Genomic DNA, 24,418 nt, shown 5'->3' with positions numbered 1-24,418 from the left:
CAAGGCGGTTCCGGGACTCCCCGCTCACATTAGGCTCAAGACACTCAATTACACGCGGCGTCAAGATGCTGAGAGTGGCACTGTACCGATAATGAAGTTTGATGCCCTACTTTGACTGAGTTGACACCCGCAATCCGTCACCATCTGGGCGGTGGCGGTTGGCAAGACGATAGGGGTTGGGTGGACGCATAGAACACGATGTCACTCGCTGTCTCTATAAGCGACCGGCTAGATCTCTCTCGAAATTAACAAACATCTGCATACCTAAGCCGAATCTGCACTCAATCTACCTAGGTCAGATCCTCAATGGGGACTACCGCCAAAACGCTCAATCACCCATGCACAACACTCTCCTGATGTGCAATCGCTGACGGAAATGGCCATCCTGCACCCCCAATTCACCTAGCCGATAGTATTGGGCTCCCGTGCCGTCTCCACGTTCTCCACCTCGATTCCATCCTGGCTTAAGCCATCCTTGATGCCTACTTTTTCATCCACTCGGTTGTTCATTGCCGACTGAACGTGGTTCGTCATATAAGGCTCAGGATCTTCAACCCAGAAAGAGCAGATCAAAGCAGTGACGCTGAAGGGAATGGTGATGTAAAAGACGAACTGAAAAGAGCGGCCATAAGCAAGACGCACCGCCGAACGAAGAGTTTCGGCGATGGCGGGCGTCATGCCTTCGATACCGTCGAGAGAATGGGGAACGCCAAGGTTGTGAGCAATAGTTCCCGGGATAATGGCACCAAGATCAGAAGCGTTCAGACCGCTTGCCAGTGCTGCTTTCGTGATCTCTTCTCCTGAAAAGGTGCGAAACTTGTCCTGGAACACAGTATTAAAGATGGCGTTTCCGACAGCACCACCCGCTGAACGGAAGGTCCCTAGGAGTCCCATTGCTACTCCTAGATGCGAGTGCGGAACATGTAGACTAGCGATGGCATAGCCTAGAATGGTGACCATGAGGAACATGGGAACGCCAAAGGCTGGCACGAAAGTCCATGCCCACCTATGGTTAGGGTTGACAGTAGCGGCACTGGCACCCATGAAGATGGCCTGGAAGGCCATGCCGGCCGCGAAAAGCCACTTGATATGGCCTATTCGGTGCGCGCAAATAGGGACTAGGGCACCAACAATAGTCGAGATGAGGTTTGTCGGGAGTGAGATGAGTCCGATCTGGATGCTATCCGTTGTGAACATGAAGAGGGATCCCTGAGGGAAAAGAGCAGACATGGCATGGAAGTTCATGCCCGATATGAAGAGTCCAACCAGGATCACGACAAAGCCGCGCCACATACGGAAGAGCTTCGCTGGGAACAGAGGGGCCTTGGCAAAGTTGAAATCGTAGACGAACGCAAGTGCAACGACTGCCACCCCGACAACGATGGGCACAATGGAACTCGCGCTCTTCCAGGGATGGTCTGGGCTACCGCCCCAGGTCAGACCAACAAGGGCGGTTGCAAGGCCCAGGGTGAAGAGCGAGAGTCCGATCCAGTCGACTTCTTTGAACTGCTGCCATCGAGTCTTATCAAAGTCACCACGAGGTCGGGATGTTGGCCAGTAACACAGTGCTGTTCCAACGAGAGAGAGACCTTCGACAATGATGCCGAGATAGAAGATCCAGCGCCATGACGCATACTCAAGCAGGGCAGCTGCAAGGAGGACACCGACCATTCCCCTGGCAAGTTCACGGTTAGCTTTCCAAGTCAGCACTCGGGGATTGTGTTGAAACTTACCAGGGGACCATAATACCACCCTCCAGGATTCCAACGCCCAAAGCGCGCCACTTGTTGGGCAGCATTTCAGGAACGCCAGCGTATGCAACAAAGACGAAGCCAGTCCCAAGACCAATGACCGTCTCGCTCGCAATCAAAGTAGCAACATTCTTTGCGACGCCGCCCACGATACAGCCTACCATGACAACAGCCTGACCGCCGAGAATGAGAATTCTACGGCCAAAGACATCACTGAGAGGCCCACCGAGGGAGAAGGAGCATGCCGTCGACAGAGACCAGGCGCCGACGACCCAAGCCAAATCAGCGTCATTTCCGAGGTCATTGGTTATCTGAACGACAACGGCAGCAACACAGGTGAATCCTAGGCCAACGGCAGGGCCGAAAGAGGCAGCCATGGACTGTTTTTGAGACGCGACGAATTAGCCAACTCCAAGCCAAGGTTCTGGGGGAGACTTACAAAAATGGCGAGCCAGGTTTTGAAGCTGACCTCAGTGTGTTCGGGATCGTCCTCCAATGCGGCGCGGTGAGGATCATCTTCAAACTCGATGGCTGCGCGAGCATCCTCAGCGCGACGCAGGTTGCGTTCAACGTCGTTCGCCATGATGAGGCTATGAAGCAGTGAAAGGATGGTATGCTATGGTTGCCAGATAAAGTCTGCTGTTTGAAGGGTAGTTCAATCTCAAGTTGCGGAGTTGCGAGAGTCTTTGGGGTTTAATATCTATTCTGTATTGGCTTCGATGCGATGCTACCCCGTTACGATCAAGTCAATCTCCCCGCGTTTTCACGAACGGCTGTCCCACCTGCCAAAGTCTAAAGAATGTGGGGAAATGGGGAAAGCGAGATGAGTCTTGCTCGGCACTCAGTTACAACCCCAGGTTTCTCGCTAAATCAGGCATAGCAAATCGGGTTGAGTTTAGGTTCCTTGTTCCCCACACGGCGCTAAAGAGTGGCACCGGTGACAACCTAACTCTTTGCAGTTAAATAGCTGAGCATAGACAGGCCCAGACCCGAGGCCCTTGCACATCCTCCCCTCGCCCGCTTTTCCCTTGGGAGCTCGTAATCTCTAATCCGTCCTTATTCCTCCTGCGACACGACCGGCTCTCAGATGCCCCTGAGTAGATGTCAAGATGGCTCCCGAGACAACTTCATTCTTACAGCACCCTGTCATTGGACATATTCGCATGAGGGATGGTGATGGGGTCGTCCAATGCCTCGGTCTCAAGTATGCTTCTCTCGAAAATCGGTTCGCTGACGCGCAAATCATGGATTACCCCAGCGAGGGCCATCTTACGGCTACAAGGCACGGGTATGAGCTTGTCCATGAAAGACGCAGTTATCAGCGCTGTCACTGACTGTAGTATAGTCCACCCGTCATCATGCCACATGGAGCTGTTGACTTTGAAATGGAGTTGATTCAACAGGCCATTCCCAAGTTTGACGTTCCTCCCATGTCCGATCTGGATGGTTTGAACCTGAACATCACCTCGCCAAAGGACTGCAACGAGGGCTCCATCCCCCGACTGCCAGTGTTGGCATTTGTCCACGGTGGCAGCTTCACTTTTGGGTCTAGCTCTTACCCTCATTACGACCAAAGCCGAATTGTCAAGTTGTCGATAGAGCTGGGTAAACCCATAATAGCAGTCAATTTCAAGTAAGTCAACATCTCCGGTCAAGACCATTACCAACCTGTACAAGTTATCGATTAGGTATCCCAGGGTTCTTGACTTCGCAAGAGCTGTCAGATGCGGGTTTCAAGCCTAATCGTGGCCTTCGAGATCAACAAGTTGCACTACGGTGGATAAAGAAATACATTGCTGGGTTTGGAGGCGACCCGGATCAGATTACGCTGGTCGGGCAAAGTGCTGGCGCAGGTAACACAACAACCCTCCGTGTCCATCTCTGCTGGTCTCTGACCTCAAGTTTACAGCGTCGGTCGACTTCCATATGCAATCCGAGGAAGCCTTGTTTAGCCAAGCAGTCCTGTTCGGAGGCTCCTCCGTCCTATTGAAACCGCTTGAGCCAGAGGCAGCTGAATCCTTCTACAACTCTGCCATCCAGGCACTGGCTCTGGACAAGCAGTCTCCCCAAGGTCGGGTCGAGTCCCTCTTGAGCATTCCGGTAGAGCATATGCTGGTCAATGCTTCAAAGGAAATGACTGCTGCTGGTCCTACAATTGACTATGACCTGATCCCGGCCGCAGCAACTCTTGGAGACACCAATGACATGATTGAATCTCCAATGTCCTGCAATCGATGGTGCAAAAGATTGTTTTCCATCGACAGCCAGTTTGACGTAAGATCAGCCCTGATTGCTTTATTGACGAATTTTACTCATGCCAGCCGCCCCTTAGGCATCCATTTTCGACATTCTCAATCTCCGCGCCCGCCAAAAAGGCATCACAACAAGCTTCCGAGCCCATCTGATCAAAGCTTTAGGGCAAACAGCAGCTTCTAGAGTTTTGGATCACTACAACATACGTGACAACACGCCGGATGAAGAATCCTTGCTCAGCATCACTCAAGCCATCACCGATGTTGGTTACTACGCCCTATCTGTGAAATTTGCCGAGTCATTCCCTGGAGATTCCGTTCTGGGTCATTTCAACGAGCCAAACCCGTGGGATGGTGTTCACACTGGTCGCGCGAATCATATCCTGGATATTGCCTACCTCTTTGGCAACTATGAGGAGAAATATAGCCCCCAGAACAAACGTGTGGCCAGATCACTAGCTGAAGACGTTCTATCGTTTGTACACGGAGTCGATGACTTGCCGGTTTTTGGCGTCAAGGAGAAGAAAGTGGTAGTCTATGGGCCAGGGATTGACGATGTTTCTAGACAAATCTTGACATGGGATGATAGAGTAGCCAGGAGAGACGGTGCCGTATTCGAGCTAGGAAAAGAAGCGGGAGGTCTTGGTAAACTACTCCAGGCCCTCCTCAGCTTCTGTTGATTCATAGGAAACATGGAGCCGGGTACGTTGATAGATTTTATGACGATGAAATGCCGGTAGTGAGTGAGGTGGCAAGGATCAACCTGCTGGCAGTAACGGTAGTGACAGTAATGACATTGAGCCAAGCCTCCCGTCCGGCTTTAGCATGGCAGCCAACCCGATCCTACGTTCCTCCTACGTTAAGAAAGTGATGAGTAGGGCCCTCGAAATGAGCGAGCCGATTCGAGACTGAGTCCCTATGTTCCGCGTACTTCACTCCCCAGGATGGGGTTCGGTTAACAGTGATTGCCGTGGACTCTGCTTCAAGAGACTGCCCCACACAGGTAGCCCGCGCCAAGCCGTGTCTGGATGAAGCGCGCTGCTTTCCCATGTGGGACCGGCCTGGTGATCAGACCCTGAAGCTGCCCCCCCTTCCCTCATGTGGGCCTAGCTATGGTAACTATCACATCCATGTGAGGGGTCGACACACAGCACAGTAACCTCTGTGGGGCAGTTGTGCATGGGGCCCAGGCTCTTTGCCGAATACCCTCAAACCGAGGCCGAGTATCATGGCCATTTCTCTCCTCCACATCGGCATTTAAATAACGGGAAATCGATGCGAGTCACTGAAACTTTAATCTCCCTTGAATGTTACAACCACGCAAGCACGATTACTCATCCTTTCTCCTTGCTGAGCCTCAACTCGTACCAACCAAACGATGGGCGAACACATTAGCGACGTTCCTTTCACCCTCAAAGATGTGCCGGTCGAGAACCAGAGGCCCATGAAAGTCATCATCATTGGGGCAGGCTTCTCAGGTATCTACACTAGCATCAGGTAAGTGCGCTTGCTTTAGCAATCTTGGCTGGCTCTCAAGGTCCTATTCCTGGCCTTGCTTTCTTCCGTCGCCCATGACTAGTCGGCCCCAGATTGTTCGATAGGCATGGCCTTGGTTTCAAAACTTGACGTTAAAGGCCTAGACTTTATGTGGAGCCTTTGAACCTGAAAGATGTGCAACAAATTCTGACATGCGAGGTCATAGGATATCTCAGCGACTCAGAAATGTTCAGCTGCAGGTATACGAACAGAATGAGGGACTTGCGGGTGTATGGTAAGCGAAAGAGAAAAATGACATGTTCGGCTATGGTATTGATATTAACGGTGTCTCAGGTGGTTGAACCGCTACCCAGGGCTGGCATGCGATATCCCATGTGAGTTTACCTTGATTGTCTTAGAAACAACAAGAACGATAGATGGACAACTAACGGCAGCCTCAAAGCCTACTCTTATCAGTTCAGTTTTGCCCCGAACCCATACTGGTCCTCTCTCTACGCCCCAGGACCCGAAATTCGAGCTTATATGACGGACGTTGCTGAAAGATATGGTGCCACGCGCTATATCAAAACTTCTCACGCTGTCAAGGAGTGTATTTGGGACGCTGGGAAGAAGATCTGGTAAGCTTTTATGCAACCTTTACCTAAATACGAGAATAGAGGGCGGGATATGGGAGCTGATACCATTGATGGGTAGGAGAGTCAAGGTCCACAACATCAAGACCGACGAAGTCTTCGAGGACACTGCAAATGTCGTCATATCAGCCAAGGGCGGCTTGAATCAAATCATGTGGCCTCGAATCAAAGGGCTTGGGGATTACAAGGGAAAACTCATTCACTCTGGCCAGTGGGATGAGAGGCAAGCTCCAGAGACCCAACAACACGATCCCAAATCACTAACAGAGACACAGTGTCGATCTTCGCCACAAGCGCGTTGGCGTTATTGGTAATGGGTCCAGCGCTATTCAGATTGTGCCAGCCATTCAACCGCTTGAGGGGACCAAGGTTTGGAACTTTGCCCGAAGCCCTACTTGGGTATCAAACTCCTTTGGGGACATTGCAATGATGAAGCTTGGGAGAGAGCCTGGGAATTCAAAATGTGCATAATAGCTAAGTTCTCAAGGGGGAGTTCAGCAACAGAGGAGCTAACTAGGAACCAACAGTCTCTCGTCGGGATCAGGAATACATGGCACGGCATCCAGACCACTACCACAAAATGCGCAAGACATTGGAGAAAGAAGCCAGCAAAAAGTACTTTTTCACTCTTAAAGACTCACCCGAACAGGCCAATGCGGTGGGCAAGTTCCAGGATTATATGAAGAAACGCCTAGAGGGCCGGCCTGATCTCTACGACGCCATCATCCCGACATTTGCTCCTGGATGCCGCCGACTCACCCCAGGACCGGGATATCTCGAGGCCCTCAAAGAGGACAACGTTACATTCTGCAACACGCCTATTCAGGAGATGTCTGAGAAGGGTCTGAAGCTCAGCACTGGAGAGGATATAGAGTTGGACGTTGTGGTTTGCGCGACAGGATACAACGTCGGAGCACCACCAACATTCACAGTCACTGGTCGCAACGGCGTGACGCTAGAGCAGAAGTGGGCACCTCACCCAGAGACATACCTCTCTATGGCTGTGGACGAATTCCCCAACTTTCTACTCATTGGCGGACCAAACTCGGGCCTCGGCTCTGGTAGTCTTCTCAGTGTCTTTGAAGGACAAGGCGACTACGCAGTCAAGATGATTCGCAAACTACAAAAGGAGGATTACTCCACCTTTGAGGCCAGACCGGAGCGTGTTGCTGACTTTAGCCACTACATCGATGAGTACTTCAAGCGAACCGTCTACACAGATGATTGTTCGTCTTGGTATCGGTCAAACACCACAGGATCACGGATCGTCGGTTTGTGGCCTGGATCGTCGGCACAATGTCTCGAGGTCCTGCGGGCTCCGCGATGGGAGGACTACGTCTTTGACAGCGCTGATCCTACTGGAAACCTCCTGCGATGGCTTGGTGACGGCTCTAGCTTGACCCTCACTGAGGGCGACCCGTCCTGGTTTCTGGAGTATGAGGCTACTGATGCCCCTCAAGAAGGAAAGCCTGAGGAAGGCGAGGTTTATAGTCGTCGTCCATTTTCTCACTAGATAACTGAGTATCTGATTTAAATATAATTTTTATTTCTGATTTGATTATATGACTTAAAGCTATTAGACTAGCAAACATGTTAATGATATAATTTAAGAAGAGAATATAACATCCCCACCCTTATGCTGGTTCAAATGCCATCCTGTCTCCATCTTCCTCTCAGTTCAGAACCTATCCCCGTCCTATCTCCATACGCGTCCCTTTTTGACGGACGCAGAATCGACAAGACGGAAGAACAATAACGCCGGGATATTGATTACTAGTTACTCGGGGGATTAGGTAAGCGATTTACGCAACCCCTCTCCTCATCAGAGAGGGGGTGACGAAGGCTGTAACCGCGTCACTTTTGTAACCACCTTTGAAGCTGTAACTATCCCAATTCTCAATGAATTCAAGTCCGAATAGCTTCAAAATTGAAATAATAGCTCTTCTCAATTGACATTCACTATGCCTCGATTTTCAGCCAAAGAAAGCGCCGCTGCGGCGCGTGCGGCGCATGCATATCTATCCGGTGCATCCGCGCCACCGACAACTCGGGCGAATCCCTCGCCACAACAATACAGCATCGCGAAAACAGCTGCAATTCACCACGCAAAGGAGTCTTTGACGAAGAAATACATATATCTATTAAAAAGGGGACAGCCTCTTCCTTCTAACTCACAACGAGGCACACCAGCAGCCCTGACTGGGCCAGAAGAAAGAGCTTTAGTTACCTTTATTCAGTCTGTGGAGGGGTGCGCATTTGCGGTCACAGGAGAAGCTATTCGCAACTACGCGAGTTTTCTACGGCAACACCGATTCAACGGTCCTATGCCTCCTGTATCAGAAGCTTGGGTAAGGAGGTTTAAAAAGCGGCATAAGGAGCTTCAACTTTCGTCGCCGTCGGTCAGAGAAGTCACCCGTGGCAGCGCTGAGATGGATATACAACATATCGCAGATTGGTTCCACGAGCTAGACGCTGTTTTGCGCCGCTTTGATATCAAGCCGTATAACCTTTGGAATTTTGATGAGACCCCCTTACAAATTGGGTGGATAAACGGTAGCCTGAAGCTCTTTTCTACTAGGAAGAAACGAAATCGGCGACCTACTGTCTTTCAGCCGGGGAACAAAGAGTCTCTTACGTCTGTTGATGCCGTCAGCGCCGCCGGCCGGGCTATTCCTTCTTTCCTTATCCTCACCGCCAAAGTCCTCCTCGAGGAGTATACACGTGCTGATATTGACGAGCGTGTGGTCCTCACCTTCACGGATACGGGCTTTAATAATACACAGCGGGCTATGCAGTGGTTACAACACTTTAACCGCCATGCCTTTGCAGCCAGCGAGAGTTTTGCTAACTCCTCTATTGAGGAGTGGTTTGGCTATCCCTCGACTATCACGAAGGAAGTGTTTGATAAGGAATACGCGTTTAAACCGCGATTCCAAGTCCGGCCGGCGCCGACGACTTATAGGCTGCTGTTGATGGATTCATTTTCTGCTCATGAGATCCCTGAATTTATCTGGTATTGTGAAAGGTTTGATATTATCCCCTTCCGCCTCCCTAGTCATATGAGCCATCGTCTACAACCTCTTGACGTTGGAGTCTATCAGCATCTCAAAAATGAGCAGCGTAGCGCCCTCAGGGACTTCATCACAGGCGGAGGGACTCAAATATCACGATTTGACTTCCTCAATCAGTGGAATCGTATGTATGCCGCAGCTTTTAAAGCATGTCATATATACGTTGGCTTTGAGAGGGCAGGAATCTTCCTTTTAACCCGGAAGCTATACTCAAACCCCTTCGCCATCACGTGGAAGAGCAAGATAAGCCCCTATTCCCACGACTTTTAAGACAGCAGATAGTAACGCCAAGGAAAGTAAAGAAGCAATTTGCAACTATTCAGAAGGATCTCGAGGTCCTCAATAGCCCGGCCCGTAGGACGATTCGGCACGCTGAAGCGTGTATTGACCTCGCGATCGTCACGCAGTATTCACATGAGAATATCATCGCTTTACAGAAAGAACGAATACGTCTCGAGGCCCGCCGCATACGAAGTCGTCGTCAAATTCGAGGGGTTCAAGATGGTGCTTTTACTATAAGTGAATTGAAGAAGAAGGTGGAAGCTCGAGAGTCAGAAGAGCGGCAGCGAGACCTAAAGAAGCTACAGCGCCAGCAGCAAGCCGACTTTCGTGATCTTCGTGATGCTGGCAGGCCTCGACTGCGTGGAGGTGCGGCTGTGAAAGCGAAGAGAGAAAGAGCCGCCGCAGAAGCCGCCGCGATAGCTTCACAAGAAGCTGACCGCCAGAAGCTGCAGTCTGAGGAGGAAATATCGATCTTAGAGAATCGTCGGCGCCTTTGGATCGAAGCCAGCGAGGAAACCCGGCACTTCTACTATCGAATTTGGGGTCCTCACGTACTCGAAGCTATTCCCGAGGCCGCCGCTTACTTAGCAGAAGTTGCCAAGGCTGCAGCCTTGCGAGGTCATCAAGACGATATACCCGAGGATGTGCTCTCGGTATCATCAGGAGGCATGACGCCTCTGTTGCCCGGCAACGAGGACTCGGATAGCGATGAAATTGAGATCATCACGAACACACAGATCGAGAGCTTCACGCGCACCGCTTTGGCGGCCGGAAGTGGGGATTATTCACATGAGAATAGTGATGAAGAAGAGGATCTATCTTGCCGTGAAGATTGGGGCGGATTTGGCTATCATCGGGTGCGTAATAGCTACTCGGATGACGAGAGGGTCGAGCCGGTGATTGTGGTGGCCGGAGTAACAATTCCCGTGCCGCAGTCGCGGGCCCGAGGCTAGGGATCACATTTACTTACACACAACAACGTGGGAATAGCTTCAAGAAGGTTCAAATTAATAGTATCAATTGATCAGATTAATCGATATTCACTGATAGTATTTTTATTCTATTTGGCCTCTATTTCGTCAAGATGTGATGCAGTTACAGCTTCAAAGGTGGTTACAAAAGTGACGCGGTTATAGCCTTCGTCACCCCCTCTCTGGTGAAGAGAGGGGCGGCCTATCATTAGTCAGCCCCCCGAGTACCCCGCAATCTGAACTTCTCTAGAATCATGAGACTTCCAGACACAAAGACATCCCGTTATCATGGCTTCTTCCGAGAACTCAGTTTCAAAACTCGTCGGCCTCTTAAGTGATCAGTCTGAAAACCCAAATTTGACCATTGTAGACACGATTCTCTTTCACCTCGGAATTGCAGACATATACGCATTACATGCAGTATGTCGATCGCTGCGTTGGTTGGTTGGTTACATGACGGATTCACCACGTCTGCTCAACATCAACAAACAACTAGGACCCTTTGTTAAGGACACTATGCGCTTCCGAAGTGAGCTGGGCAAGTACGATGGGCTCATTGCGGGAGATTTTGTTCGAAACTTCTTCGAATTTGGCCGTTGGGAAGTCACCACACTACTCTTATACGTTGAACAAGGGCTCAAGTCACAAGGCTTCATTGACTATTTGCGAGATCATGAAGGGTACGAAACGAAATCACAACAACACAGAATCTTGGAAAGAAACAACGCTCCAGGATTCTACATCGTCATGAAGGCTACAACCGGTCCTCCGATTATCAACCTCATTAATGAGGCTTATACGACGGCTGGCCTAAACGTGATATCCTGGAATAAAGCCTACTCGCTACTCCCAATTCCGACTATTGTGCGTCACAAGTTCTACCCTATCAAACCCTTCGACAATGCACTCGGCCAAACACTTCGACAACGTGCCAAATGGGGTTGGACAACTCGCGATATGCTTTGGCCGGATCAAACAACCCAGTTCATTTCTCAAAAACAGTGTCGTCAAATTGGTGGACCCAGCTCGCTTGTCATAGGCCTTGGGAATATTCCTCCTGGAGACTTCATGCCTGACTATGTCCTTGATGGAAGCGTCTTTTCTGTTGTGTGGGATTCGAGGGCTTCTACCCGGTGCTTATCAGTCAGTGTACAGCCTGCAGTCGAGTCCACTGCACTTCGCTACGCATACACAAACGGTGGGGGTGGCCAGGCTTGGAGAGCTTGGGAGAAGTTCTTGCGCGACCGATTAGACCGCTGGGTCTATGTTGAGATTGCCAAGATGGGTCAGGAGCAGCGGCCACCAGGGTTCTATTTCATGGCACCTGGTAACTACCGTGTCTCTATTCCCTCCGGCTATGAACTCCCCGGCACGTGGGACTATGCAGATGATCAAATCATCTCATGGTTTCAAGAGTGGGACAGGGATGAGGGACCGAATAATACATACTATGGCCATTGAGCATAATCCATGCAACCAGGCAGGAGATCAAGCAATTTGTCTTTCAGTGAAAGTGTCCTATAATTGGCTTCGCTATATCGAGAGTCCTATCGTGGTAGCCAGTCCCTTGTTTCTGTTTTATATGGGCTCAAGCGGTATTGGCCTTATACATGCCCTGCTGTCATGGAATAGAAACACACCTAATCATTTAGGACCCAGAGCTGAGGTGGGCTAGTAAGGAGCTGAGCTCAATGCAGGGCCCGTTTCTAGAATGACAGATCCTGACTATACTTACGGAGTAGCTCTGGGTTAAAGTTCGGTTTTGTGCCCCCTTGCTATAGCGAAAGATGCTACCACCTTACAGTGGACTCTACTACTAGCCTTTCCTAACAGCCTTCCCGTGACAGCCAAGTGCGGTACGATGAAATGTGCTACAATAAAAACGAGAGTGTGCATTAAGATGAGGACGCGACAATGAGTCGTACTACTATGAAATGCGCTGCAATGTGCGAGGGAGGTGTGATTCTGGCTGTGGCGCGATCGTTGAGTGTCATCTGCAACGACCATAGTGACAGCAAAATAATCATATTGCTATATCCCCCGAGTTTCCAGTACATTATCAAAAAAGGTAAGAGGAGAGCAGAAGCTAGAAGGAAAATCTGTCAAGTCTTTTGTTAGTCGCAATCGACATGACCGGATGTGCTTCTCACATTGATTGTTGAACGTTGCGCCAAATTCATTCAGAGGTATGGCATCAAGATCCGACAAAAAGTCGTAAGAACCGGGCCCGCTATCGTCCTCGGCAGACGCTCCTGAAGCTCCAAGGACGATGCTCAGAGCTTTGGCTACTTTCCCAGCTTCCGCAGATATCGTACTCATTTGAAGCCAAATATTGTGCGAGATGGTTAACTGTTGTCGAATCTCTTCAGCCCTAGTTGTCTGTCCTGTAGTCTCAAACTTATCGACGTCTTGAAGGTAGAGACAGAGCACGCTCGTTGCGAGGAGTACATCCTGGTTGAAAATACGCGTGACCTTCCATCTGAGCTTACACAAACGGCCAAATGGCTGAGACTCTTCATGGAGCATCTGTTGAAACGATAGAATCTTGAGTGCGGAATCTAAGCAGATTCGCACTGACTCCCTATGCTGCTCTTGGGGCTCAACTGGGTAGCTGATCAAAGCTCTCCGGTACAGGAGGATGCGTGATTTTCGGTAGGTCGTTTCTATACTTACCCGCTGCACCACCAGGGTTGGACTATCCGTGATTGGATGTGGCATATTCCCCCAGCGCAGCACGGGAGGAATGGTACGATTGTGCACGTCTTCTAGAAGGGCGTCGATCTTGGTAACCTCGCCGTAGGAAGGCGGATTAATATCGGTATTGATGTCACAAATCAAGCCAAGAGCTGTTATCAGTCGCCCCCTTGCAATGAGAGGCAGTACTGGCGTCCATTCTGTTTCTGGCCTCGGCGGAGGCATCTCGGTCGTGTCCTCGTCAAAATCACAGTCGCGCAGATTACGGGCCGGTTTTGTATCGATGTGCGTATCTGTGGCACTTCGAGGAAGGCCCATCTCCAGGGAGATGACGAGATCCAATTGAAGCATTGTAGTCCAGATGCGTCTACGCATCTCACCCTCGAATGGAGATATTCCAGGAAAGTGATCTGGGTCCCGGTGATAGCCCATGCGCATTGCAAGATGAAGTATCATACCGATCGAAAGCCAGCCGTCGGTAGCGCCATCTTTCAAGAGTACAAACTCTCCAGTGAGGACCGTTATGAGGGTTTCCAGAATATATGGTCCTCCCGTCGTGTACCTGGCCAGGATGAGACACTGAACGGCCTTCTCACGGAAGGCATCCTTCATGGTCAGATATTCCGTCTTGAGCGATTCGGCTCGTCCGTCGGGGAAGTCGATAGTGAAGGTCTGCAACTGGGCAGCGATGTATAACATGGAGAACATGAGACCGATCCAAGCGATGGAAGTTGTAGACGGATCTTCCCAGAAGGTTTCGTACTGGTCAAATGTCAGGCTGCTCGTCATCGGCAGGGTCAGAAAGAACCCACCTCTTGGAGAAACTTCTTGCCATGAATGAGATCTACACCACAGTCAATACGCGTTAGTGCAAAGAAGGATTCAGTGTACTGACACGGGGTGATAATGTAGGAATCGAAATGAAGGGCCATGAGGCGGTCAACAACTGGACGAGGGGGAACAGCAGCCAGTATCTCATCTCGAGTCGCATGACGGTTCGGGCCATAGAACAAGTGTGAACCGAGCGGAGCTTTGCTATCAGTGACCAAATTCTCCTTGAGCCCTCTGATTTTGGTAAGGATGGCCTCCCAATGCACGCTCTGGACATAGCTGGTTCCAGACTCGCGCACCTCTAGGGTGCCGGGGTCTGTGGGGGATGCATCTTCAGCTTGGGATTTCTTTGGTCTTGGGATCTCAGGGAACGCATCTGCGAGTGATGACGAGCTTGGTCTCGGCGATTTCGGTGCGGGCGGACTTGGGAGCGGTTGACCTTTCATGAGCGTCACGACAAGGTTCTCCAGTTCAGAGATTCTGCCGTGGAGGCTGGTGGACTGTTGCAGAGCAACGGACCGCGGAGCAACAGACGGAGAAGAAGAGGTCGCATAATGGCAAGAGTTGGTGAGGCCACGCCTTGAGCAAGCTCCGCATGGGTGGTGCCGGTCGCACCTCAGCCTGGCAGAGTTAGGTTAGGTATGCACGGCTTTGTGACGGACGGCGATTGAGCACCTACTTTCGGTGCCTGCAGGGGTCGCAAGAAAGCTGGACTTTGTCTCTGCGTCGATTTGGCGGCGGACGCGGACGCGGAGCATCGTCGGCCATGGTGCGATTGGATTGGGGTGCTAGCGGAGCTCAACCTCGTCCAGGGAGGGGGGGCAATCAGGGATGCCCAAAGCGGAATTATCTCCTGGTCCGCTCTCAAACAGTTTTACAGCCACTTCAACAAGAGAAGGAAGATGTCTAGCGGCGCAAACTGAGAGGCAATGGAGAAAGCAACGACCATCCGACCCTCCGTGCGACCCTCCGCGTCAAACCTCCGTGTCGACCATCCGGGCGGACATAAGCTAGTTTAACTCCGCATCTACAAACCATCCATGTTGCAAGATTAGTAGTTGGTGCAATTAGCCAGCCGTTGCCCAAAAAACCACCCTGCCACAAATATATAGCAAACAATGATGAAATATAAGACTAAACCAGCTGCTAGGTTCTCCCTTTTTTTCCTTTTTTATCCAAGCCTGGTACTAGCCAAAGAACACGCGCCAATATCCCAGAGTCACACCACCCTCGACAGCATATCATGGCAGCCGACTTGGAATCCACCCATGAGAAGTCGGTCGTATTGGAGGACGGCCACCATGACCAACAATCCAACGAGTCTGACCAGACAGCAACTGAGCAAGAGACAAAGGACAATGCCGTCGACTGGGATGGGCCAGACGATCCCCAAAATCCGCGGAACTGGCCAGAATGGAAACGCATGACCCAAGTCGTCCTCGCCAGCGCTTTCTTGCTCACTGCGTAAGGCTCCTTTGGCGAAGCAAATAGTATACTGACTGATGCACCTCCAGCAACCTCGCTGCGACAATGTTTGCACCTGGAGCTGCCGCACTTGCTAAGGAGTTCCATATCACCAGCTCCACCATCGTCAGTCTCACAGTGTCCATTTACCTCTGCGGTTTCGCCGTTGGGCCAATGTTCATTGCACCGCTATCCGAACTATACGGTCGCCTTGTCATCTACCATACTTGCAATGTCATTTACATTGGCTTCATCATCGGATGTGCGCTGAGCAAAAACACCGGCATGTTTCTCGCTTTTCGATTCATTGCTGGATGTGCTGCTTCGGGCCCATTGACAGTCGGCGGAGGAACCGTCGCCGACGTCGTCCCGCCAGCTCAACGTGGGAGGGTGATGTCTCTGTGGATGATAGGACCACTTCTGGGACCAGTAGGTGGCTTGATCCCACGCAAACCGTAATGACGCTCACAATCATCAAGGTCTTGGGCCCAATTATTGGTGGCTTTGTGTCCGAGTCAATTGGCTGGCGATGGACTTTTTGGATCATCACAATCCTAGTGAGTAGAGCACAACCCCTACAATTCTCGAGTCGCTGACGCTCGACCTAGGCAGGAGTATCATTTATCATATCAATCTTCGTCCTCCGCGAGACCAACGCCGCCGTGCTGCTGGGATGGAAAGCTGCTCGCCTCCGAAAAGAAACTGGCAATAATGCTCTGTTTTCCAAGATGGATAAAGGCCTGGCCCCCCGCCAACTATTCCTCCGCGCCATTACTCGACCAACAAAGCTTCTCTTCCTGTCGCCGATCGTACTCCTCCTCTCCCTCCTATGCGCCTTCGTTTTCGGCCTCCTTTTTATCCTGTTCACCACGTTTCCCACGGTCTTTGAGGAACAATACCACTTCTCCGCTGGCGTTTCTGGCCTGTCGTATCTCGGCGTTGGAATTGGGATGATCGTCTCTCTCGGAGCCTACGCGACCGTGAGCGACAAGCTGCAAAAGGCTCTTGGAGATTCGCCAAAGCCTGAAGGACGCCTGAAGCCCATGATATGGGCCATGCCCGCCGTGCCCATCGGCATCTTCTGGTATGGTTGGGCAGCCGAGAAGCAGACTCATTGGATCGTTCCCATCCTCGGCACCTCCTTGTTTGGATTCGGCTTTCTATGGATCATAACGCCGACTCAGCTCTACCTGGTAGATGCTTTTGGCCCTGAAGCTGCAGCCTCTGCGTTGGCTGCCAACGTGATTCTGCGACTTCTTTTTGCAGCCTTCATTCCTTTGGCAGGGCCATCTTTGTATGCGGACCTGGGACTTGGGTGGGGGAATAGCGTCCTGGGTTTCATAGGAGTGGCTTTTCTTCCAGTGCCACTCTTCTTCTATCGTTACGGAGGATGGCTTAGAGAACGTTTTGCTGTGAAGCTATAACGTTTCATACTCAGGGGTTCCTTTGGCATACATTTCAGACATAGGTACACCATATTCCAGATGTCACTCCCTTCCTCTCATCATGATAGGCGCGCAGTGTCAGCCCCGACGCCACTAAGGACTTGATTGTCTAAGACAGAAGACAGAGAACACGGTTCGGCAAAGGATTATCGTAATTGGTGTGATATAGGTATATGTTTTCATACAGTCTTCTACTTATACTTTCCTACTTTGTAAAACCTCAATAGACCACAAAGGCACTTTTATTAATCCCTTCGTATTACTCAAGTTATGCACATTATACAGAGCGGGACTAGGACAAACTTTAGTCCGGCCGATATCGCTTCAAAATACGGATAGAAGCGGCAGAGGAAAAGAGGCGAGGGGTGTGAAAATTTGACTGACCTTGAACTAAGAATATTTTGGCTTGCAAAAGACTCCAGAACAACTCAATTAACTGCCGCCATGTCGTACGGCACAATCAAGACCCCAGCTCCGGCATCAAATACTCCGGAAGCCTCCCCCCTTCTTGCCGCCAATGGGAACCCTGCGGCGTCCAATGACGCCTTATCCGGTCCTGAGACAAGCCAACAGGAGTCTCAGAATGATAACAACCTGTGGGTAACTCTCAAGTCGATCTACAACAACAACATTGGGTTGTTTCTTGTCTTTTTGGCACAAATGTTTGGGTCTATCGTGAGTGAAAAGACACTACCGTAATTGCGGAGAAACTTCATGATGTACTAAGAAAGACAGATGACCATGACAACGCGATTGTTGGAAACGGGTTTTGAAACAAAGTATCATGCCTTGCAAGTCATCTTTGTGCGCATGCTTGCCACTGCAGTCGCCGGATCGCTAGGCATGTGGTACAAGAAGGTTCCCGGATTTCCCTTTGGCCCACGAGAAGTCAGGGGGTTGTTAGCTCTACGAGGCTTTGCCGGAACTGCCGGGTTGTTTGGCCTATACTGTAAGGACAGGATTGCTCGCCTGTTGAAAAGGCACCGAAAATTCCAGCTTCTAACACTCTCAGACTCCCTATCGTACCTGGCCATCTCTGACGCAACCGTTATCACCTTCCTTGTCCCTACCATGACGGCATTCATCTCTTGGGTCGCTTTATATGTATGTCGAACAGGTGAATTTGCATCTGGAACTTCTTACTAACTCTTGTCGATAGGAACCTTTCACTGTCAAGGAAGCTGCCGCCGGCTTCATCGCCTTCACAGGCGTGCTATTCGTCGCCCGACCGGCCTTCTTGTTCCCCGAAGGCCCCAATGCATCGGCATTGTCTGCTGGCGTAGAATCCATCGTTCCCGGTGTAACCGTTCAAGGAGGCATCCTTCCACCGCCAGAGGTGACGCCCACTGAGCGTGCAATCGCCATCATGTGCTCCATCTTTGGTTCTTTTGCAGCAGCGACAGCATATAGCACGATTCGCGCCATTGGGAAGCGAGCGCACTCTCTTGTGAGTGTTAACTACTTTGCCACGCTGGCGACTGTTAGCTCGTTCCTCATCATCATGATCCATCCTGATCTCCAATTCGAGATCCCCAAAAGCACCATCGAGTGGTATGTGGTTCAAAGTTGATAACTTGCCTTTGTCCAGGGCTGGCGACTGACTTGACAGGGCTCTCCTCCTTTCCATCGGAGTCTCGGGTTTCTTGCTTCAGGTCCTTTTGACAGAAGGCCTGCAGAGAGAAAAGGCTGGCAGAGCCACAAATCTCATCGTAAGTTTCCTACAAACAGCAGAAACTAGCAATAGTTATCTAACTCAGTCACCAGTACGTTCAAATGGTCTTTGCGCTCATCATTGAGCGTGTCGTCTGGGGAACCACGCCTCCGGTAACGAGCTTTGTCGGCAGTGCCCTGATCATTGGGGCAGCCATTTGGGTAACGTTACAGAAGAAAGCACCTGTGGAGCAAACAAGGCTACTGGACGAGGAAAGGAGACCTTGAAACTTGGCTGCCTGCAATGGCAGTTTTGTCAGCATTCCTGGCATCCCGCTGATGAAGGGTGCCGAACTGTCTTTCGCACGGTGGGCTGCGCACATGTTGTTCAAAGATACATGAAAGACTTGTTCCTGGATATATCGCCAAGAATGCCAAAAGCGTCAAGTAAATTAGATACCATAGACATTACTCCGTACTTTCGTCCGAAATAATGTTTTGACCACAGTGTGCCGCTACTCTTGTGTCACCTTTTCAAGCCCACCAGTGTCACGTAAGAACTCTATTGCAACCCCTTTCCCACCAGGCATGTTGGCCTCACAAGGAGCCTACACCAATTACTAATGTCGCCGGAAAACACTGTGCGACAACCAGGGTTTATCAAAGACCCGAAAAGTGTCGGGTGCGTGTTGCCAAGATGATTCGCCGTGGACAGTACATACAGTATCCCAAGTGTTTAAAGGGTGGGAACTCATTGCCAGAAAGGGCGAAACTGAGCGCGGAGCGAATCACATCTGTCGAATTTCCATCAATGCACCCTCACTTGCAAGGCAACGTTGACCCCCTGCTGTGTATCCCCACATGTTCACCCAGATATGCTTATCCGCGTATCCCGAGCCTCACTGTAGGGCCAAGATGCCTCAGCTGAACCCTCCCTCAGCTCAAAGGACGGAGCCGGCAGTTGTCCGCCACCCCGGCCCCGCACCTCTGTGACTGGCCTCACCTGCAAGTCTGCTGACAGCCAAGACTCCAGCCTCATGAGAGTCTCTCCGAGCCGCGCGGTTATTCTATAAGTCGGGCTTCATTCCCGCTCGTGCATCAAGTGCCAACCTTCTTGGCCTTGCGTTCGCCACTTGGGTTTCCGCGATCCTCACGACAAGGGCCAAGATGAGCGGAATCAAGTACGCGATGACTTCCAGTGCGACCCCAATTCGGGTTTGGGGGTTGCTTTGCGTCGGGAGAAAACCCGCTCGTGCATTGAATTAAGGACGGGGGATTGGCTCTATTTTTGTCCTGTCAACTCTAAGGCGTCGCGCTCGATTTCACCGGATGAGGAAAGACGATGAAGATCAAGATATCATCGACGATGAGAATATCGACGAGGCTACGAGAAGAAAGAAATCGGTATAAAACGTGACGGCCTCATCAAGCTTGGATAGGTGTTTGCTAAGCAGCATCAAGCACATCCTCACATCTCCCATCCTCAAACATCCCTCACGACATCAAACCACCGACTCGAACTAGCCAAAATGAAGTTTCCCTCTCTTCTCGCCGCGGCAACGCTCCCCGCGGCCATTATCGGCAAAAAGGACTCGGGTTTCAAGTACGAGCGATTGGACAAGGACGACGCCGTGAGTTACACCACCAGAAGCCACACTAGCCTCCTTTACTGACTTTGTCAAGGTCCTCCTTATCGTGGATATTCAGGAGGGTCTGATTAACGTCGTGAGGGACTTTGATCCCCTTCTCTATCACCACCAAGCTATTGCGCATGCAGCCATTGCAGAAGCGTTTGACATCCCGGTCGTCATCACCACTTCAGCCGACACAGGTATGCAATCTTCTCCACTGTGAATGGGGGTCAAACACTGCCCTAAGACAAGAGGCTAATGTATACTTCAGGCCCCAACGGCCCGCTCGTCCGCGAGATCAAGGAGATGCATCCCAACGCCCCCCTCATCCAGAGACAAGGCGAGATCAACTCCTGGGACAGCGAAGAGTTCCGCAATGCAGTGATAGCAACCAACAGGACCCAAGTCATTATTGCCGGCATCGTAACCGACGTGTGCACCACATTCCTCGCCCTTTCTCTCCGTGAGGAGGGTTTTTCAGTCTGGGCCAACGTTGAGGCATCAGGCACTAGCTCAGTTCTGGTTCGCGAGGTTGCCAACGATCGCATGGCAAGGGCTGGTGTGCAGACGGTCAGCCTGTATACCATTATTGGAGAGCTGATGCGTGATTGGCGAAACGTTCCTGGTGCCGAGAAGATTTTCCCCTGGTCTGATAAGTACATGCCGCTCTGGGGTCACCTTATCCGAGCCCACGGTTATGCAGTTATCAACGGAACTCTTTCTCCTGGACAGGAGGGGCTTCTCTAAACAGGATTGGTGGAGCGGCAAGGTTGTAAGCAAGCAGGCATGGGAGTTGCGCGCCGCCGTTGTTCCATGTCTGAGCCGGCTCACACATTTCAGTGTCTCTTTGGCCAATGTGAAGGCACTTCGCCCCGAGAGGAGCAAGATGCAGGTTGGATGGCACAAAATTTCACTTCTTTAATCGCCCCATGTCGATTCCTTACAAGGCGATCTTTTTACACGTATTTATTTAGCTTCAACTCCCAACAGTCAACAAGGCGCAAAGTCATGTCACTTGGCTGCGAAGGATCGAGTATTTAGCCATCAATAAATAGCTGCATCAAAGTCTTTAATGATCTAGCAAATCATCCAATCCCATAAAGCACTCTGTAGTTATAAATATTGGTTTAGCCAAGTGCCGGCATGACAAGCTTGTTGCCACCATTCGCACTAATAGCAGCACCATTGACCCAACGGCTCTCTTCACTAGAAAGGAATCCAACAATGTATGCGATATCCTCAGGAACCCCAATTCTATTCGCGGCCGAAGTGTCTCGAATCTGCGCGTCAAAATATCCCGGTGGCATCAAGTCCTTGCTGGCCTTAATCGAATCCGTGAGGGTCAACCCCACAATGACACTGTTAAAGGTGGCGTGGGACTCCTTGGAAAAGGCCTCGGCAAGTGAGCGGGTGTAGCTCTGAAGGGCGGTCTTGCTAGCTCCATATGTCATGGTGGGATCAGCGTTGGCTTGGTAGGCGAGAACGCTTGAGATGTTGATGACACGACCTCCGTAGGCTGGGAGATGAGGCAGAAGCGCAGTGGTGAGTGTGACTGGGGCGTAAACATTTCCTTGCATCACGTCAAGGAAACTCTGAAGAGTAGTCTCCTTGACGGGAAGAACCCTCGAATGATCGGTCAAGACGGCGTTGTTGACGAGGATATCGATGGTGGTGGTGGTGAGTCGTTCAAGAGCTTGGGCGATGAGCTTGGGGCCGAATTCGGGGTCAAGTGCGTCCGCCTGAATTGCAACTGCTTCCTTCACTCCCAGGCCTCGGCATGTTTCGAGAGTAGCCTCAGCGCCTTGGGCATTGGTGGCATAAGTGATGGCCAGCTTGGTGAGGCCTTTACGGGAGAGATGAATGGCAATGGCTTGTCCGATGCCGCGGGAGCCTCCAGTCACAATGGCCGTCTTGTCAGTCAGGGACCAAGGAGCGTCGAAAGAGGGGGGCGAGGTCATTATGATAAAGTCTTGAGTGCGATAGCTCTTGGTGTTGAGTGGAAATTTGAAAGTTGATGAATGTCTGAGCCTCTTCTTGGGGATGACATCTAGGCTTATTTATACAAGAATGACATGTCCAAAACTCAACAAATCGCATAGTCTTTCGGCTTAGTGCCTGATAGCTCCAAGCGGCTACTAACCGGAGCTTGGGTAGTCAGTGTCGAGCGGAGCGGACAACGGAGTTGGAGTGGAGAGGCGGGATGGCATTCCATGGCGGACAGAGCTGGGGTCGGCCAGTTTTGGGGTGAGGCTCGCAAGACGATAGGGCCATGTTGTGTTGGATGACCAGTCAGAGGGCCAGTTAGTGCCGTGGCATTAAGAAATCCTGGCGGAGGGGCAAAGCTAACTTCAGATTTCTAGCTAGCAATGGCAACTAGGCCGGGACTCGTAAAACTCACGGGGTGGCTGCAAGGGGGTATGGAGATCGCGGGCCCGAGAATCATCCCGGTAACCCGAAAAGCTTGATATGGATCTGGGATCAGTTCAGTGCCGACCAAGGAGGGTCTTGGATCATGAGATTTAGGCGCGGCCCAGCTTTCTACAGAGTGACAATACTCCTCTCATACATACACTTGTCAAGCCATATTTGAGTCTGTTTCTTTATTAGAATTTCCTCTCCACAATATTTCAGTCGCAGCCAAATTGTAGCTCTACATAAATCTCAAATATCTAATTGACTATGCACTTGACTTGGTACTGCATGAACATGAGACCAAAATACCTACCGCTACGCTGCTTGCCAGACGCGTCAGTCCAGCGGAGTGTTGTATAGCCCAGTCTTAACTCCATTATCCCCGAATGAAAGTCGCCATCATCCGAGCTAGGAATAATTGATGCCCGTCCAGACAGGACATATTTGACAAGATTCGGCAATCGGTGTGATTCCGGAGACTTGTAGTAAGTATTTTTCGTTTTCCAATACAAGCAAGACCCCTGGCTGGCCTGACTTGTGCACAATTAAAGTTCAATCCTTGCCTAGAAAGGCATAGCATTCACCAATACCTGCCGTCGTAGTGAAGCGGATTGGGCACGTTTTGGCTCAAGCAACGAATCATGCTGCTCCCGGAGCAATTACATACAATGTCTCAAGAGGGCGCAGAGAGGAACAATGAGAACGGATTTAAGCGCTTAAGCCCGCAATTGATCAGGACAAACTCGCCCCATCACAAGGTGACGTGGTCCGTGGATATCAAGGGAGTTCAAAGCTGTGCAAGTCTCCGAAAGCGGCATAATTCTATCCCGATGTCCAAGCAGTTTAGCTCTCCTGCCAGGCAGGCCACCCCTGAGTACTCGACGCTTGCTTACTCACCAGGGTAGCTGCTTCGGCGAATTATGAACGGAGAGCTCATCTCCTACCTGTTTGTAGGGCCTATCCCTAATATTATTGTTGACGGTTTAGCAAAGGGCATTCTCCAACCCCGTGACCTGGATAATAGCTCTATCGTAACAACCGTAGCCTTTTCAAGTCAGGACTTCTTCGTCAATAAGCCCCCATTTTGTATGTGACTCTTCTAGATATCAGATCTATCAATATGCAGTGTGCGTTGCAGATAAAACGTTTCAGTGCGACTAGATGAGATATTCACTGTGACGTTTCTCCAGTTTTTTATGAAATTGCATAAGGTTATGCCAAACCCACAAGCCACAAGGTTGGACGTGCACCGTCCACGGGAACCGTGCAGGGGTCATGTGATCTTATTTGCACAGCTGGCTGTGCACCAGGAATCAAGCCCCATCGCTCAACCACAGATCGACCTACTGCTCTTTGAACTCCTACGGACTACAAACAGTACCTACCTGGCATAGAACCAAGTAGTTCAGGGCCAGACATACTACGTATGGATGGCTAGGAGTAAATGTTTCTCTCCTGTTTTTGTCTCCTTTTCCTTGCCCTCCCCAATACATAATCTCAATCTGGAATAGTTTCTTGGACCAGTCTGGAGTTTCTGGAAGAAGAAAGAAACAAGGCGTGTGGGTGCAAAGCGTGCTTCAATTCCGGGCTTACTTGAATCTAGAGAAAGTATGTACAACTAGGTAACCCAGATGAGCCGAAAGCAACTCCCTTCATCCTATGCTGCTAAACCAGAATTGAAGAGTGTGAATAACCTCATTGCGTCGATGCAAATATAGGGTAGCACAAATGTACCAATGGCGACCCAACCCTTGACCACTGGATCCACTTTATGTTGGTCAAGAAGCGCGAGCCAATGAGCGCATAAGACGGCCTCGAAGTCATACAAAAGGGAC

At 50.7% G+C, this 24,418-nt stretch overlaps 9 protein-coding genes across 9 annotated transcripts; 6 read left to right on the top strand and 3 right to left on the bottom strand.

Annotated features, from left to right (window-relative positions):
* Positions 1-402: 402 nt before the first annotated feature.
* Positions 403-2,334, bottom strand: LRP88_12817 (fungal trichothecene efflux pump; the record flags this gene model as incomplete). Its single annotated transcript, XM_083249203.1, has 3 exons — positions 403-1,675; positions 1,734-2,131; positions 2,191-2,334. The coding sequence occupies 3 exons, from the start codon at positions 2,332-2,334 to the stop codon at positions 403-405; spliced, it is 1,815 nt and encodes a 604-aa protein (XP_083095005.1).
* Positions 2,335-2,860: 526 nt separating this feature from the next.
* Positions 2,861-4,683, top strand: LRP88_12816 (uncharacterized protein; the record flags this gene model as incomplete). The annotated part of the gene is made up of 5 exons (XM_083249202.1): positions 2,861-3,039; positions 3,097-3,356; positions 3,440-3,604; positions 3,661-4,025; positions 4,084-4,683. The coding sequence occupies 5 exons, from the start codon at positions 2,861-2,863 to the stop codon at positions 4,681-4,683; spliced, it is 1,569 nt and encodes a 522-aa protein (XP_083095004.1).
* A 698-nt stretch (positions 4,684-5,381) lies between these two features.
* LRP88_12815 (flavin-containing monooxygenase) lies at positions 5,382-7,645 on the top strand (the record flags this gene model as incomplete). The annotated part of the gene is made up of 7 exons (XM_083249201.1): positions 5,382-5,500; positions 5,706-5,774; positions 5,834-5,874; positions 5,943-6,117; positions 6,194-6,355; positions 6,408-6,595; positions 6,768-7,645. The coding sequence occupies 7 exons, from the start codon at positions 5,382-5,384 to the stop codon at positions 7,643-7,645; spliced, it is 1,632 nt and encodes a 543-aa protein (XP_083095003.1).
* Positions 7,646-10,744: 3,099 nt separating this feature from the next.
* On the top strand, positions 10,745-11,917 carry LRP88_12814 (uncharacterized protein; the record flags this gene model as incomplete). The annotated part of the gene is made up of 1 exon (XM_083249200.1): positions 10,745-11,917. One exon carries the CDS (start codon positions 10,745-10,747, stop codon positions 11,915-11,917), a length of 1,173 nt encoding a protein of 390 aa, XP_083095002.1.
* A 1,097-nt stretch (positions 11,918-13,014) lies between these two features.
* Positions 13,015-14,739, bottom strand: LRP88_12813 (fungal specific transcription factor domain-containing protein; the record flags this gene model as incomplete). The annotated part of the gene is made up of 5 exons (XM_083249199.1): positions 13,015-13,059; positions 13,130-13,912; positions 13,963-13,994; positions 14,046-14,357; positions 14,661-14,739. 5 exons carry the CDS (start codon positions 14,737-14,739, stop codon positions 13,015-13,017), a joined length of 1,251 nt encoding a protein of 416 aa, XP_083095001.1.
* Positions 14,740-15,224: 485 nt separating this feature from the next.
* LRP88_12812 (MFS transporter) lies at positions 15,225-17,003 on the top strand (the record flags this gene model as incomplete). Its single annotated transcript, XM_083249198.1, has 5 exons — positions 15,225-15,445; positions 15,496-15,874; positions 15,925-16,002; positions 16,054-16,739; positions 16,973-17,003. 5 exons carry the CDS (start codon positions 15,225-15,227, stop codon positions 17,001-17,003), a joined length of 1,395 nt encoding a protein of 464 aa, XP_083095000.1.
* A 331-nt stretch (positions 17,004-17,334) lies between these two features.
* LRP88_12811 (DMT family transporter) lies at positions 17,335-18,828 on the top strand (the record flags this gene model as incomplete). The annotated part of the gene is made up of 6 exons (XM_083249197.1): positions 17,335-17,565; positions 17,626-17,839; positions 17,903-17,994; positions 18,050-18,441; positions 18,500-18,599; positions 18,655-18,828. The coding sequence occupies 6 exons, from the start codon at positions 17,335-17,337 to the stop codon at positions 18,826-18,828; spliced, it is 1,203 nt and encodes a 400-aa protein (XP_083094999.1).
* A 1,241-nt stretch (positions 18,829-20,069) lies between these two features.
* LRP88_12810 (uncharacterized protein) lies at positions 20,070-20,918 on the top strand (the record flags this gene model as incomplete). The annotated part of the gene is made up of 3 exons (XM_083249196.1): positions 20,070-20,171; positions 20,224-20,371; positions 20,443-20,918. 3 exons carry the CDS (start codon positions 20,070-20,072, stop codon positions 20,916-20,918), a joined length of 726 nt encoding a protein of 241 aa, XP_083094998.1.
* A 380-nt stretch (positions 20,919-21,298) lies between these two features.
* Positions 21,299-22,129, bottom strand: LRP88_12809 (SDR family NAD(P)-dependent oxidoreductase; the record flags this gene model as incomplete). Its single annotated transcript, XM_083249195.1, has 1 exon — positions 21,299-22,129. One exon carries the CDS (start codon positions 22,127-22,129, stop codon positions 21,299-21,301), a length of 831 nt encoding a protein of 276 aa, XP_083094997.1.
* Between the last annotated feature and the right edge of the window lie 2,289 nt (positions 22,130-24,418).

The sequence above is a fragment of the Fusarium phalaenopsidis genome, assembly GCF_050370095.1.
Source record: "Fusarium phalaenopsidis strain FUZ10S chromosome Unknown contig_32328, whole genome shotgun sequence".
NCBI lineage: Eukaryota > Fungi > Ascomycota > Sordariomycetes > Hypocreales > Nectriaceae > Fusarium > Fusarium phalaenopsidis.
Note: the sequence above shows the minus strand (reverse complement) of the source record. Positions and strands in the feature narration are given on the sequence as shown.